Source organism: Peromyscus eremicus, chromosome 23 (genome assembly GCF_949786415.1).
Source record: "Peromyscus eremicus chromosome 23, PerEre_H2_v1, whole genome shotgun sequence".
NCBI lineage: Eukaryota > Metazoa > Chordata > Mammalia > Rodentia > Cricetidae > Peromyscus > Peromyscus eremicus.
In genome coordinates this window covers 31067755-31081596 of record NC_081438.1, presented here as the reverse complement: position 1 = coordinate 31081596, position 13842 = coordinate 31067755, and the positions used below count along the sequence as shown (strand labels likewise).

General features: G+C 53.0%; 1 protein-coding gene across 1 annotated transcript in view; it reads right to left on the bottom strand.

The window, feature by feature from the left end:
- Mad1l1 (mitotic arrest deficient 1 like 1) overlaps positions 1–13842 on the bottom strand; it is a 322122-nt gene that overhangs the window by 180280 nt on the left and 128000 nt on the right. Inside the window, exon 11 of the mRNA XM_059249350.1 lies at positions 2458–2602. Coding sequence (XP_059105333.1) covers positions 2458–2602 — 145 coding nt within the window. The remainder of the gene's footprint in view (positions 1–2457; positions 2603–13842) is intronic.

The following is a 13842-nucleotide window of genomic DNA, read 5'->3' as shown; positions in this document are numbered from 1 at the left end:
CCTCACTGTCACCTAAGTCCCAAGCCTGAAACGAAGCCCAAACGGCCACCAAGTTCACACCAGCTCTGGTGACACAGCACGGCCCACAACAGCCATGGGATAAACCCAATTGACAAAAAAAAAAAATCCCAACCACAGGAGCATACACATTTGGGAATGCCACAGAACCGAGTCCACAAATGTACCCGGACCACATGGGTGCACGCCTGTGGGAACACACACCCAGGTCAGATCACCGACTTCTCCAGAAAACAGACAAAACAGCGGTGCCCCCCACCCTCCAGAGCAGTTTCTCCAAGGAGCCAGAAGGCTGTGACAGGTGGACAAACTTCGGAAATCAGGAGACTGGGAGCTTCTCTACCAGGCTGGCTGGGATGGGCAAGGCAGGTCGGAAGCATGAAACAGGTATGTGCTGACTCAGTCTCCCCCCTGGACAATTCACAGGCAGCTTCATCTCCTGGGCCCACACTGCACAGCCTCCCTGGGCAGGGACCTCACTGCTGGGCTTGCAGGATACTTCAGATAGCTTCTTCAAAATGCTGTGTGGAACTCCACGGTGCATCAGAAGGAGCCCAGGACCATCCCACTGAGCTGACTCTTGCAGCATCTGGGCAATGATTCTGAGATCATAGGGAGAAGTCGGTACTGACCTCTCTATCTGCATTACACAGTAAGTGTGGAGGTTCTGGGTCATAGAACACAAGCATGTTGCCCACTAAGAAAGTCACCAAGCAGATCCCCTCCCCACCCCACTCTCTGAGATTTCCCACAGCCAGCTCTGTCTTCTCATGCCGCCAGCACAGGGGCATCCTGCACCAGCCCTGTGGTGAGCTGCCCACGGGCCAGCAGACCAGGACATCTGCCACCTTCCGCCTCCACGTCTCTGCATGTTGGCATCAACATGGGCTCTGTGACAGCCTTCTTCCCTGAACCGTGGCTCTGTGAAGATGGGGCCAGCTCTCCTCACATGCTCTGGTAAACAGTAAATCCTCTGGGTCTTTGCTCAAGCCTCACCTCCGACAGCTCCTCCCACGTCAGTGAGCACAGTGGTGTTTGTCTTTGTCACGGCTGGTGAGTGTGTGGCTGCGTGCTTTGCCTCTTTCCCAGTGCACTGTCAAGCCTGAGGGCCGTGACCACATATTCCTGTCACATGGGCTCCACACTGACAGGCGCTGGGCAGGAAAGGATGATGTTGAGGCCCAGAAGAGGAGCCATGCCAACATGCCGAGCATCTTCTTGGCCAAAGGACAATGCTGGGACTAAGCTGCTAGTTCCACTAGGACACTCTAGCCACCTCTCTTTCTGGGCCACCTGGAGGGACCCAGGGGCCTGAAGAGAGGGCTCAGCCCGTCCCTGACCCTGGGAAGAAGTGCTTGAAGCCAACACAAATGTCAGCTCTCCTTTTCCGAGACACTGGGGGATGGGCATGGGCTGTCAGGGGTAGTTGTGAAACTGCAGTGGGAAAGAGGAGAATGGCTCGCTTTGTAGCAGCATCCTAACCTAGAGATCCCAGGAGCAAAGAGTCAGGTTTCCAAGTGACACCGCCAAGCACAGAGCTGGTCGCACACACCCTGGATCTTCCGGGTGCACCAACTTCTTAGGCCTCGTGCCTACTACACTCCATCAAGGTGAGGGTGGCCTCCACCCAGCAAGCTGGACTCCCTACTCTTATGTAGCCAGGGACAGATCCAATTTATCCTTCCTTGTGCTCTGAAAGCCAAGAGTCCATTAGATGCTCTAAATAACACTCATTAGGAACTTCCATTCACACTTGAAGACCTCAGTGTACCATGCAAGACATCAGAAAGCCTTTGGGCCACAAGTCTGAGAGGAGATGGGCACTAGGCAGAGCGTACCACTCTGCTGGGAAGCACAGCATTTGCTTTGTCACCTGAAGACAGGTGGCCATCCTCAGGCCATGCCGGGACGAAGCCCACTCCAGCTTCCCCTGTTCGTGCAGGCAGCAAAGGACAGGAAAGTGGACAAGCGCTGAGGAGGCCAGCATACAGAACACTCCCCTGGGGAACTGCACCAGCCCAGGTCAGGAAACACAGGGAAAGTGAATCTTGTTTTGAGAGGGTCGAGGCACAGAGGCCAAGCTGGCCTTCAATCCACACCTCCTTTCCTGCATCAGTCTCCTAAATTCTAGGATTATGGTTGTATGCTGCCACTCTGGCCTCTAAGTGACTCTTTGTGCCATTCAAAAGACTGTCCTCAGATCTGGACTAAGAGCACACAGTGCCTAACTGCACTGTTCCACTACAGCCTGCCGCTGGGGAAGGCCTGCACTGTGCCTGGCCTGTGGTCCAGCGGATGTGGGATACCTGCTGGAGATGTGAGGGATGGACCACAGGCAAGAACACGCAGCTTCACAGAGGTCTGGATAAAGACAGGCAGTCAGAGGGAAAAGGCCAGGCATGGGTGTGGTGGAACCTGGCCACGCTGGGTGAACTGTACCTTGGTCAGCAGCACATTGCGCTTCTGGAGCCTTCGGGCCAGCGCCTCATGTGTCTCCCTCTTCTTCCTCTCCTCCAGCAGCTGCGCACTGACCTGCCGGACCTCATCCTGGAGCTGCTGTTGGGCCTTCTCCAGACCCCGGGCACTGCACAGAAGACAAGAGGGTAGAGCCATGAGGCCTGACATGCCCATCCCCCAGGACTGAGGACACATCCCCCACTGTGTACCCCACAGGGGCGTCCTAAAATAGAGCTGCACGTGCAAACACCTCGCTGCCTGCCGTTTCCTTGCTCCTGAATAGCTACTTAGTGCCTTTCAGGAGGTTCTGGATTTCAAAGACACCCAGGGTGATCCCAGAACACGGTGCGAGGGGAGGGCAGTGCAACTCCACACACAATGGGAAAGATTGTCAGCCACAGGCGCTTCAGGACGGCACTTCTGAATGAGCTAAATTGCCAGCGCAAGCACTTCCCATGTGAGTGAGTCACAGTCGGCACAGATGTGCAGCACGGGGGGGGGGGGGGGGGTGCGGAGCACAGCCCCCACAGCAGGCACTGGGCCTGAAGACTTTCTGAAGGAGAAAGTGCTGCCTCACGCTGGGTGCTAGGCATGCCCTGTGAAGACAGATGCCAGGACATAGTCAGGCGATGGATTCTGACCTCCTCTGCTTTCCCTTTCTCTATGTATGTATTTCTGCAGTACAGAAGACTGAAGCCAGAGCCTTCAGCACACTAAGAAGACCTTTGTCACTGAGCCATGCTCTCAGTCTCTCACTAGGGAGTTGCAGTCAGGTACTCTACCACTGAGCCACACCCCAGCTCCTCACTGGGGGATTCTAGGCAGGTGCTCTACCACTGAGTCACACCCCCAGCCCCTCACTGGGGGATTCTGGACAGGTGCTCTACCACTGAGCTACATCCTCAGTCCTCCTTTTATTTTTTACTTTAAGACAGTATCTCACTTAGGTTTCCAAGGCTGAACTTGAGTTTGTAATCTCCTGCTTCAGTCTCCTGAGAAACCAGGGTTACAGAGTGTGCCACCAAGCCTGGCTTCCCTTTACAATATATGCTTTCCTGTTGCTTCCTGTGGCTTCCCTGGCTTGGTCACTGCCTCCCCTATGTCCTCACCACAGCCCTCTTTAATCAGTTGTCTCTACGAACTTCAGAGGCCCAGGTCTCTGGACTGAGGCCTCTAAGGGTGGTTGGCCACGCCCAGGCTGACCGAAAGCATCTTGGCAAAGACCCTCAGATAACACCCTTGCTATCTCTCCAGCCCACCAGTCCACAGCTGCCCGCTGTAGCCTTTGTTGCCACTGGTCCTTCACAGGACACAGCAAGCCACAGAAGAGCAAGGGCAAGGATCTCATTAAATCAAGTGTCCTGGGCTCCATCCCATCCTTAGATGGGGCGAGGGCCACAGCAGAGAGACCCAGAGCGGATGGCAGGAGTGGTCAGGAAGACTGACCAGCCCCACCACCAAAACAACATGCTGCAGGCTGTATGACGCGCACCGAGGGCCACAGCAGAGACCCTTTCCCAAACAGAGTTCTGAATAAACTCTCAGAAACCAGAACCTGGGGGCTGGGGAGGTGGAGCAGTTGGCAGATACTTGCTTTACAAACACGAGCACCTGAGTTTAGACGCCAGCACCCACACAATGAGATAGGTGTGGCGGTACACACCTGTAAGCCAGCTTGCAGGCCAGCTCTCTAGACTACTTGATCATGTCCCAGGACAATGAAGGACCCTGTCTCAAGCCAAAGGTGAATGGTGCCTAAGAACTGACACAGGAGGTTATCCTCCAACCTCCACATATGTGCCCTGCACGTGTGAACCCACACAAAGATAGTCAGGCAAACACACACACACACACACACACACACACACACACACACACACACTCCCCCAATACATAAGCAAGGCATCAGGTCAGGATTCTGTTCTCAGGTAACATCTGCAACACTCATGCAAAGTGACCGTGACCAGAACATGCAGCTACTTTGAAAACGTACAACCTGGGGTGGGACCTGCAAGAGACACCTGCAGCTCAGATCACTCCTGCACCCAATTACTTTTGCTTGCTTTGATTACACCGTTTCAAGAACACCTGAATTCACAAGGGCGGCAGATAACGCTTCTGTCAGGTGGACACCCCTGCAAACATGTCTATGGCACATCTGAGTGCACACAGGGGTTTGTAGATAACTTAGTAAAATCATTTAAACAAGATGAAGTCTAATCTGAAAGTGAATTAATGTCACACATTTATGAAACTTCAGCAGGGGCCTGTGATGCCCTTGGTCCTCCTGCAAAGTGTCAAAGGGAACCCTGCTCTGGGTCATCAACAGACCACAGAAAACAGGGCCAACCAAATGACATCAAGGACACTGGCTCGGCTTCAATTGTGGAATCTCAGGAAGCCTCGTGCTGTCCCCTAGCCCCACTGAGGAAGCAGCCGGCTGCCACCTGCACCCTAGGTGCATCACAACCCCAAATGTAAAGCAATAGCTAATATTCATGGGAAACAGACATATAAAGAGGCTATTTTGAGTTCCAGTTCAATTGAAAACTATTCATAGACCAATTTAATAATCAAGGACTGTGAAATCGACTCTTGAATCGTTGAATTCAGGTGGGGAGGTTCACAAGCGCCTTAAATCACTGCTCCAAAGTGGGTAATTTAATTAGAACGGCAGCATTTGCTCTGCTGCTTCAGAGCCAAGCACACAAAGACAGACACATGGCAATGCAACTTTTTGGGTGGCGGCCCACAGGCAGGGTGGGACTGGGGGTTTGGGACCACTCTGACAAGCTGGCCTCAGCATGCGGTTCAGGCGAGTCTTGCAGGAAGACCTCCACATCCAAAGTTGGAACTTGGGGACAGCAGTCCCCCCATAGCTCCCCAGGGTCTTGCCCACACAAACAACCCCAAGGCCACACCAGGACAGCCACTTTGCCGACTTTGAGGACCAGGGCTCAGTGTAACGGAACCCGGCAGCAGGGTTGACCAGCAGGAAATCTGCCTGAGGTCTGAGCCAGCTACCCACCTCCGCTCTGCAGCTAGGCTCTGCTACCTAAGAAGGCAAAGACACAGTTACACAATCTCAGTCCTGTACCTAGGTCACAGTGTGGAACACCACACCCACCGTAAGCCATGTACAGAGATGTGGGCACCGTGGCACCGTGGGAGAGGGTGCGGTCTCAAGGGTGTGGGGAGGCCTCGAGTTGTAAAATTTCAGATTATAAAGAAAACTCTTGTCCTCCCTCCCCACAGCACTCCTTCCCAAGAAGAAAAGATTTCCCTCAGGAATATTAGGTATGTAACCCAAAGCCTCACAGATGCTAGGAAGGCACTCTACCACTGATCCACAGCCTCAATCCATTACCCTCATCATTCTCATACCCTGCTCCCCAGCATAAGGACCCTCTGTGCTCACCTGGGCACACCAGAGGTCCATGTCAGGATGTCTCCCTCAATCTCTCTCTACTTTATTCCCTTTATTTTTTGAGACAGGGTCTCTTACTGAACCTGTAGCTCACCATTTTGACCAGGCTAGCTAGGAAATGGGGCCCTAGACTCTGTCTGTCTCTGCCTAACACAGGTACACCACTGTGCCCAGCTCTATGTGGGCTCTGAGGACCCGAATTCAGGTCTTCATGGTTGTATAGGAGGTGCTTTACTCAATGAGCCATCTCCCCAGTCCCCACACTCTCCCTTATTAGCAAAACACGTTCCATCTGCTGTGGAGGGCAAAACCAAACGTCAAAGGAATGCATGGTCCTACAGAAGATGCCCGGACAGCAGGTAGGACTGCAGACCAGCAGGCCATAAGGTCAGTTCCCAAGGCAGAACACGGTCCCAGTTCCCAGGCTGTAAATTGCAGTTGAGAGCATGGCAGAGAGAGGGCGCTCCAGAGCACCATTTGCAGAACTTCGGTGAAGCCCTGAGCACCAAGATCAACAGGCTGGGATCCTCCACGCTCCGCCCACACAAACACCTGGTGCAAGGCTCACTAACATAAGGTGCTGCTAAACAGGCATAAACCGCCGACCGGGTGACTGCAGGGGAGGAAGAGCTCACACAAACAGGAAACAGCAATGCCTTCTGGACTGCAGGACCAGTACCTAGGTGGGGAGAGTGCACTGGCAGGGGGCTGGTTTGAGTGCAGCAGACATCACAGACCTGATTCAGATGGTGTGTGGAAAGAAGCAGATGGGGAGCCCTCAGACCTGCTTGCTTCGCTCTTCAGGCACCTGCCATAGGCTAACTAGGTGCCAAACTAGGTGCAGCCGGCGTGGCAAACATGGGCTGCAGGTCCAAGCACCACAGAGCTGAGCCACTGTTGCCTAAGTGGTGATGGCAGAGGGCAAAAGCAGTGATGGAAGGAGTGCCCTGGTCCATGGTGAGGTGGATGGAAGGAACTAAAGCCTGCAGGCACAGGAGAAGACGTGTGTGGTGTGGGACACTCGAGACAGAAGACCCATGGCTCTTATATCTGTGTTCAAATGGGAGTCGGCTACGGGGCTCAGAGTCCTTGGCCAGGAGGCAGTGAGGAACTGAGGAGGAACAAGAGCAAGTAGAAAACCCCTCAACGGGAAGGAAGAAAAGGACTCAGAAGCCCTTCCACCGGCTCCTTGGGCTACAGAGCTGAGTAGAAGGCAGGATGGTCTCCGATGGGCGAGAGTCTAGAAATGCTGGGTCCTGCTTAGAAGTGGAAAGCAGTGTGGAAGCAGGAGGATGCTCCCCACTCAGAAGCCGGGTCCATGGAGGGGACAGACTGGTCCCATGGAGAGGACACGGACCTGCAGACGAAACCAGCACAGCAGTGCAGGGTGCAATGCAATGTCCACAGAGGCTCGGGACGCTCGCTCACAGCCCGGCTTCTCTGTCATGCCTACCTCATGGCCCGAGACACCCAGGCATGCCAGAGTACAGAGATGCAGGCCTCCTCAAGCTGACATGGACCTCAGGCTGGAAGGGGACCTCTGCCGCTGTGCCCATGGGCCCTATGAGAGCCTCAACAGCTGGAAGAATTTGAGCCACCTCATCCTAACACAGATCCCCATCAGATCCTAGGCTTGCTGGTTCTCTCCTGCCCTCCCTTCACCCCCCAGGGAGGTTCTCTCCATTCAACTCGAGCCTTTCTTCCAAGGAAGAGAAGAGAAAGCTCATAAAAAATTAAAGCTCTCGCTCCACGGCGCGCTGAACTCTGAGGGCAGCGGCATTTCCACGAACCTCTGGGACTTCAGAGCGAAGCTCTTGGTGCTTCAAGGAGAAGCTGAGCGTGTTTATCGATCACTGCCTTTCTGAGGCACATCTGCTGAGAGAGTGAGTCCAAGCCTTTGAGAGCCATCTTTGGATGTAGCGGGCCACTGCCGCTCACTTTCATGTGAGCTTCGTCAGAAACCCAGGCCTAAGAATATCTACTTTCAAGGAACTAGGCAAGGCCAGGAGACACTGCAGAGCGGCAGGGGACATTTTAACAACCTTCTCCAAGACACCAAGACCATGCTCTTTCAGATCTCCTGGCCTGACCTAGTGTTTCAAAGCCCCGGGGCCTGCCTTCCTCAGCTCGAACCCAGCACCCACACTCATGAGGCAAGAAAAACATGCCTGTATCACCAGACCCTGTGGGGCCCCAAACACTGTGGCACCATAGAGCGGTTCTGAGAAGAGCCATGCTTAGTGCCCAGATGAGAGAGAAAAGGCCATGTACCAGGTCACAGTGTGTCATACACATCATGTGGTGAGTTGTCATGCACTGTTGAGCTCACCAAGAAGCTGGCTCTGGCAGCAGGGTTGGACCTCCCTCGTCTCAGACCCAAGCATGTATCTGCAAGTACCTTGGAGGCCTCTTGCCTGGGCTGGCCCATCTAACCCTGTGACAGCAGAGCAGTTCAAGGGTAAAAATGTCACAACCTCGAAAACAGCTGGAACCATTTTCAACACAGGTCGCCAGTGTTTATCCCATGATATAAAAGTGCCTGCAGAGGGAGCGAGAAGCTACAAGTTCAGCCACGGGAGCTCGGCCATGGAGAAAAAGCTCAGTGGGGAACTCCAGCTGCCTCAACTTCCCCTAATTGGTGTCTGCTGGATGTTACACACTCTCAATTGGATAATGTTTGTTATCTAGCTATACATCATCTATTACTTGCATCTTTTTTTTTTTTTTAAACACCGGCTTGCTATATACTTAATAAAGTCGCTCATTCAAAACCACACTGCATAGAACGCAGTACTGGAGCGCCGCCTGGTGCAGAAACATGGAGTGTTCATGTGTCTCCACGTCATGGACAAACCCAGGTTCTAAGTAAAAAACAAAAACCACAAACAACTGAGGGCTGGTGATGCAGCTCATTGGGCAAAATGTTCCCTAGCAGGCCCAAAGTCCTGGGCTCCCCAGCACTGCACACAGGTGTAGAGGTGACACACCCGTGACCCTAGCACCGACCACATGGACACAGGAGGTTCGAATCCAGATGATCCTTGGCTATGTAGCAAATTCAAGGTGAGCCTAGGCTATATGAGATCCTATGTAAGAAATAAGACACTGGGCGGTGGTGGTGCTGCACACCTTTAATCCCTCTGCAGGCAGAGGCAGGTGGATCTCTGAGTTGGGGGCCAACCTCGTCTACAGAGTGAGTTCCAGGACAGCCAAGGCTACACAGATAAGAACATCTTTGAGGTATGGCATCTCTGCGGAGGACTGAAGGTCACTGTGAAGCCCTAATCCCCCACATGCTGGTGTTGGGAGGAGCCTGGACAGTGAGGGGAGAGCTCTCAGGTTGGGATGAGAAGCCTTGGATGAGCCCCCAGGAGCTGACACCAAGCAGAACAGCAGCCCTCCTCAGACACCCACCCACCAGCACTGGGCCCTCAACCCCGACTCCAGAACCAGAGGAAGACAAGACTGCAATTTAGGGGCCCTGACTACAGCAGAGCTGGGACAGGAGCCCAGACTCACTGGGATAACCTCTGTTCTGTCACACTTGAGGGCTAGTGTCACACAGAGGGCCACCTCTGATGACACACACAAACAGCAGTGGTTTCCTACGGGTTATGATCATGGAATCCCCGTGTGCATGGTGGGTTTGTGTAATTCATCTCTTTCATGAGGTTAAGAAAACACAAGTAAAATTTTATTCAAACCCTCCAGCACCTTTATTCTTGGAGGGCTGATGAGCGCAGATCAGAACCTGCTAACACAAATGATTTCTAACCTTGGGCTTTGTGAATGAGTCAATGCAGACCTAAGCCGCTGAATCACCTCTGTGAAACCACTGTGTCTGCACCAGGAGAACTGGATGCTTGCCCTCCCTGGCCTCTGGGCATGATGCCTGGCACAGCCTGCAGCACTGACCTAAGACATCCAGGCCAGGGGGAGCTAAGCCATCGCCAGGTACCTATAGGTCCCGAATCACCACTCCTATGTCAAGAGGAAATGTGCAAGAGTGCAGGTCCCCACAGCTGAGGCCTCTGGGCAGGGCCTGCTGAGATGCAGTCACCTATGGCCCCTACGCCATGTGCACAGAGCAGAAAAGGGTCAGCATGCCCCTGCTTCCTCCCAGCCCCTTGGGGAGTCTCTATAAGCTGAAAGAAAATTCCAGAAATCTGATTGTACAGTGAATGAAGAATTAACAGGGACCACCCGGAGGCAGGATGGGCTAGAGCTACGGCCCCAGAAATGGATGGCCAGCAGAGGGCTAGCTGATCAGCCAATAAATCAGCCCTACAGTCTGTATCAGGCCCCATTCCTAGGCCCGGGAAAGGGCCAGCCATGCTATTGAGGCAAGCCCTGACAGAGCCAAAGGGTGTCAAGATGTAGTAGTCAGTGAGTAGCTACCCACCAGACAGTGAACATCATGATGTCAGAATATCATGCTGCTCTCCAACTGTGTGAGATCACGGGCCCTGTCTGCCAGCAGAGCTTTGTGACAAGGATACTCACAGACACACAGAAAGGAGAGCGAGGGCGCTGGGGAGCCCCTTCTGAGGAGAGGCCAGAGGAGAAAGAAGTGGGGCTTTACAAAAGACAAACAGAGGGAAGTGACTGGAAACCTTGCACTCAGGGCCACCCTAGGTGGGAGGCTGATGGGTAAGAACCTCACAACAGGCTAAGTCACCACTCAGGAGGACCCTCCAACAGCATGGCTGACGACCAGACTCCAGGTGATTCGGGCTTATTTCTAGTAGGCGTGGCCTAGGGGAAAAAGCCAACAGATGGAGAGCTACATATGTAACAGAAGGTGTGGAAGAAATACGTGCAAGTTAGTCAGATCTCCCCACCACATACATGCACACACGCGCACGCACACGCGCACACACACACACACACACACACACACACACACACACACACCAGCCAGGGATGGAGTAGAGCCACATGCTTCCTGTATCTCTTTGGATGTCACATCCTTGGTGGTCACTGGTTGTATATTCCTAGCTACCTCCTAGAAAGGTATTCTGTTTCTAAAAGACTTTCAACAAAGAACAAAGACCCCAGCACTGAGTGCAGAGTACTTACAAGCACCACCAGCAGCAGGGCGAAGCGGCCACACCTATATTACTGAGTCTGCAGACAGAGCCAGGATGTCCTGTACTGTCCCCGAGTCTTTACCAAAGGGCAAGGCCCTGCTGCTGGAAGGATGCTCCTGGCACACTCTGGGGAGGTCTCCAACGGACCCCGAGGGCGTTGAGATGTGAAACAAGCCTCAGGGAGCCACGTCAGCACGTCTAGCCTGAGCCAGGAGGTTGCTCTGGAATTTCAGGAGAGGCAAGGATCAGAACTACAGGAGGAGACAAGTGACAGCCCTCCACAGTCATCTGCAGTGGGGCAGCCTGCAAACTCAAAGAGCCAACGTTTCCCCAGCACCCCTGACAACAGGGCTCAGCATGGCACGCAGCTCGTGTATTCTACACCAATTCCATTGCTTCAAACCTCAAGCATTATTATACATTTTTTGGCATCCACTCACCCCACCCTCCCACCCCCCAAAAAAATCACGAAACTACCAAATTGTAGAGACAAACTAGAAAATGAGGGACAGAGATTTAAGGAATTACCAACCAAAGGCCCAGCCAAGGAAGCCGAGGAGAAAGCCTCCTGGTCTCTGGCCACTGGGCGCACAGCCTCTGATGAGGCTATTCCTAACATCTCATCAATTCAATCACCAAATTCAATTTGCATTCCCAGATAAACAGAGGCCACCAGTAAATACTCTCATCTGACCTTGAAATGTGAGAAGGAAAATCTCCTCTCACAATTTCAATTTGCTCCCGACCATAAAGAATAATCCAATTTGACTGATGAGTTACCAATCTGCAGCCTCCCAGGTGGGGCAGAACCCCTGCAGGCCGCCGAGTCTCGGCTGATGGTGCAGAGACGGAGGGAGATAGAGGATGTGAAGAGAAAACTGCGACAGCCAGAGGGCTGGGGACCTGCCCGCACAGCCCACACAGCTCTTGGCTGCTGCCTCTCAAGGCCCTTGGTACTCTCTGTGGCACTGAAAAAGGCTATAAAAACCCAAAGTCAGAAATGGTTAAGCAGGGGGTAGTGCTCTTGCAGATGATCTAAGTTCCGTTCCCAGCACCCACAACAGACTGCTCACAACTGCCTGGGACTTTCCAGCTCAGGAGAGCCATCCACCACCCTCCTCTGGCCTGCACAGGCACCTGCACTCAGTCACTCACACCCTGCCAGAGGCAGTATAAAATAACACAATCCTTTAAAAAGCCAGAGAAGCTGTGGCTGACACAGGTGTGCGTGGGGTGAGGAGGGCACTCTCACGCAGGTCACTTCAGCCTTAACATGACTGGAGAAGAGTCGGGTGCAGTGGCCTTTAGGAGAGTGGGACACACTGTGGCAAAGCTAGGCAGGAGCTCAGCCCAACCCCTGCTCTTCCTTTTGTGCCTACACTTCAGCACACAGCCTTCCTTCTCTTTGCATACAGTCTGCTGGGTCACAGCCACACACAGCATTGACTGTTCTGGGGCTGCTTTCCTCTGACAGATGGGCTGACAAGCAGACACCTTTATCTTCCATGCCCTTCACAGAGAAGGGCTGCTGACCACTGGCCTACACCAACAGTTCACTTTTGAAACTCAGGAGAATTAAAACACAAATGCACACTCACACCCACAGACCCACTGATGACCTAGCTTAACCGTGCTTGGCTCCTTGGCATGTACTAACGGCTTCAGAAGCTCCCGTGGGCCTGACCCAGCCACAGGCTCTGCAGATGCATGATTCCAACCAAATGCAACACTCACTGCAGACTGGGAGTGCAGCTCCGCTCAATGCTAGAGCAACTGCGTGGCATATACAAGGCCTTGACACTCTCCACAGATGATAGGTAGGTCGGAAATATAGATGATGGATGAATGGATGAATGGACGGACAAACGGGAGGGCAGGAGGACAGACAGACGGAAGTAATAGATCACTCCTAGTTCCCTTCACACCTGGGACCGACCTCCTTATAAGAAAACCAATGAGGGCAGGAAAGACACTCAGTGGTTAAAAGGGCTTCCCGCTCTTGCAGGGTACCTGGGTTGAGATCCCAGCAACACATAGTGCTATTCGCAAACTGCTTTAAGTCCCCATTCTAGAGGACCTCATGGCTACCTCTGGGCTCTTGCATGTATGTAGTGCTCAGATATATACATATACTCAAGCATAGATACAAACATATAAAATTTTAAAAATAAATAAATCAAAAAAAAAAAAAAAAAAAAGCCAGGGGTTGGTGGCACACATCTTTAATCCCAGAACTCAGGAGGCAGAAGTAGATAGATCTCTGTGAGTTCAAGGCCAGCCCCATCCAAGGAGCAAGTTCTGGGACAGCCAGGTCCACACAGATAAACAGAGAAACCCAGTCTCGAAAAAACCAGGAAGGAATGAACGAAGAAAAAAAAAAAAAAACAAGAAAGGGAAGGAAGGAAGGAAGGAAGGAAGGAAGGAAGGAAGGAAGGAAGGAAGGAAGGAAGGAAGGAACCAAGAAAGGGAAGGGAAGGGAAGGGAAGGGAAGGGAAGGGAGGGAGGGAGGGAGGGAGGGAGGGAGGGAAGAATCTCGCTGAGCCTCTAGGAGCAACCCTGGGCCCCGCCCACATCCACTGCCAGCACACTGAGGAGCAGCAGGAATCACACTGAGGACTGCCTCTCACTTCCACAAAGGCCTGGGGGCATAGGGGGCTCATTTCTTCTAAAAGCACCCCAGGCACCCTTCTAAGGAGGGCAGTGTCTTCACCCTGTGTCCCAACAACAGACACAGATGCTCACCCCTTCACACTGCTCCCATGGGGACATCGTTCCCAGGTGCTGTGGCTGCAACGTGAGCTACACCTCGGGGTGGCTAAGTGCTTGGCTGTCTCCCACACTCTCCCATAT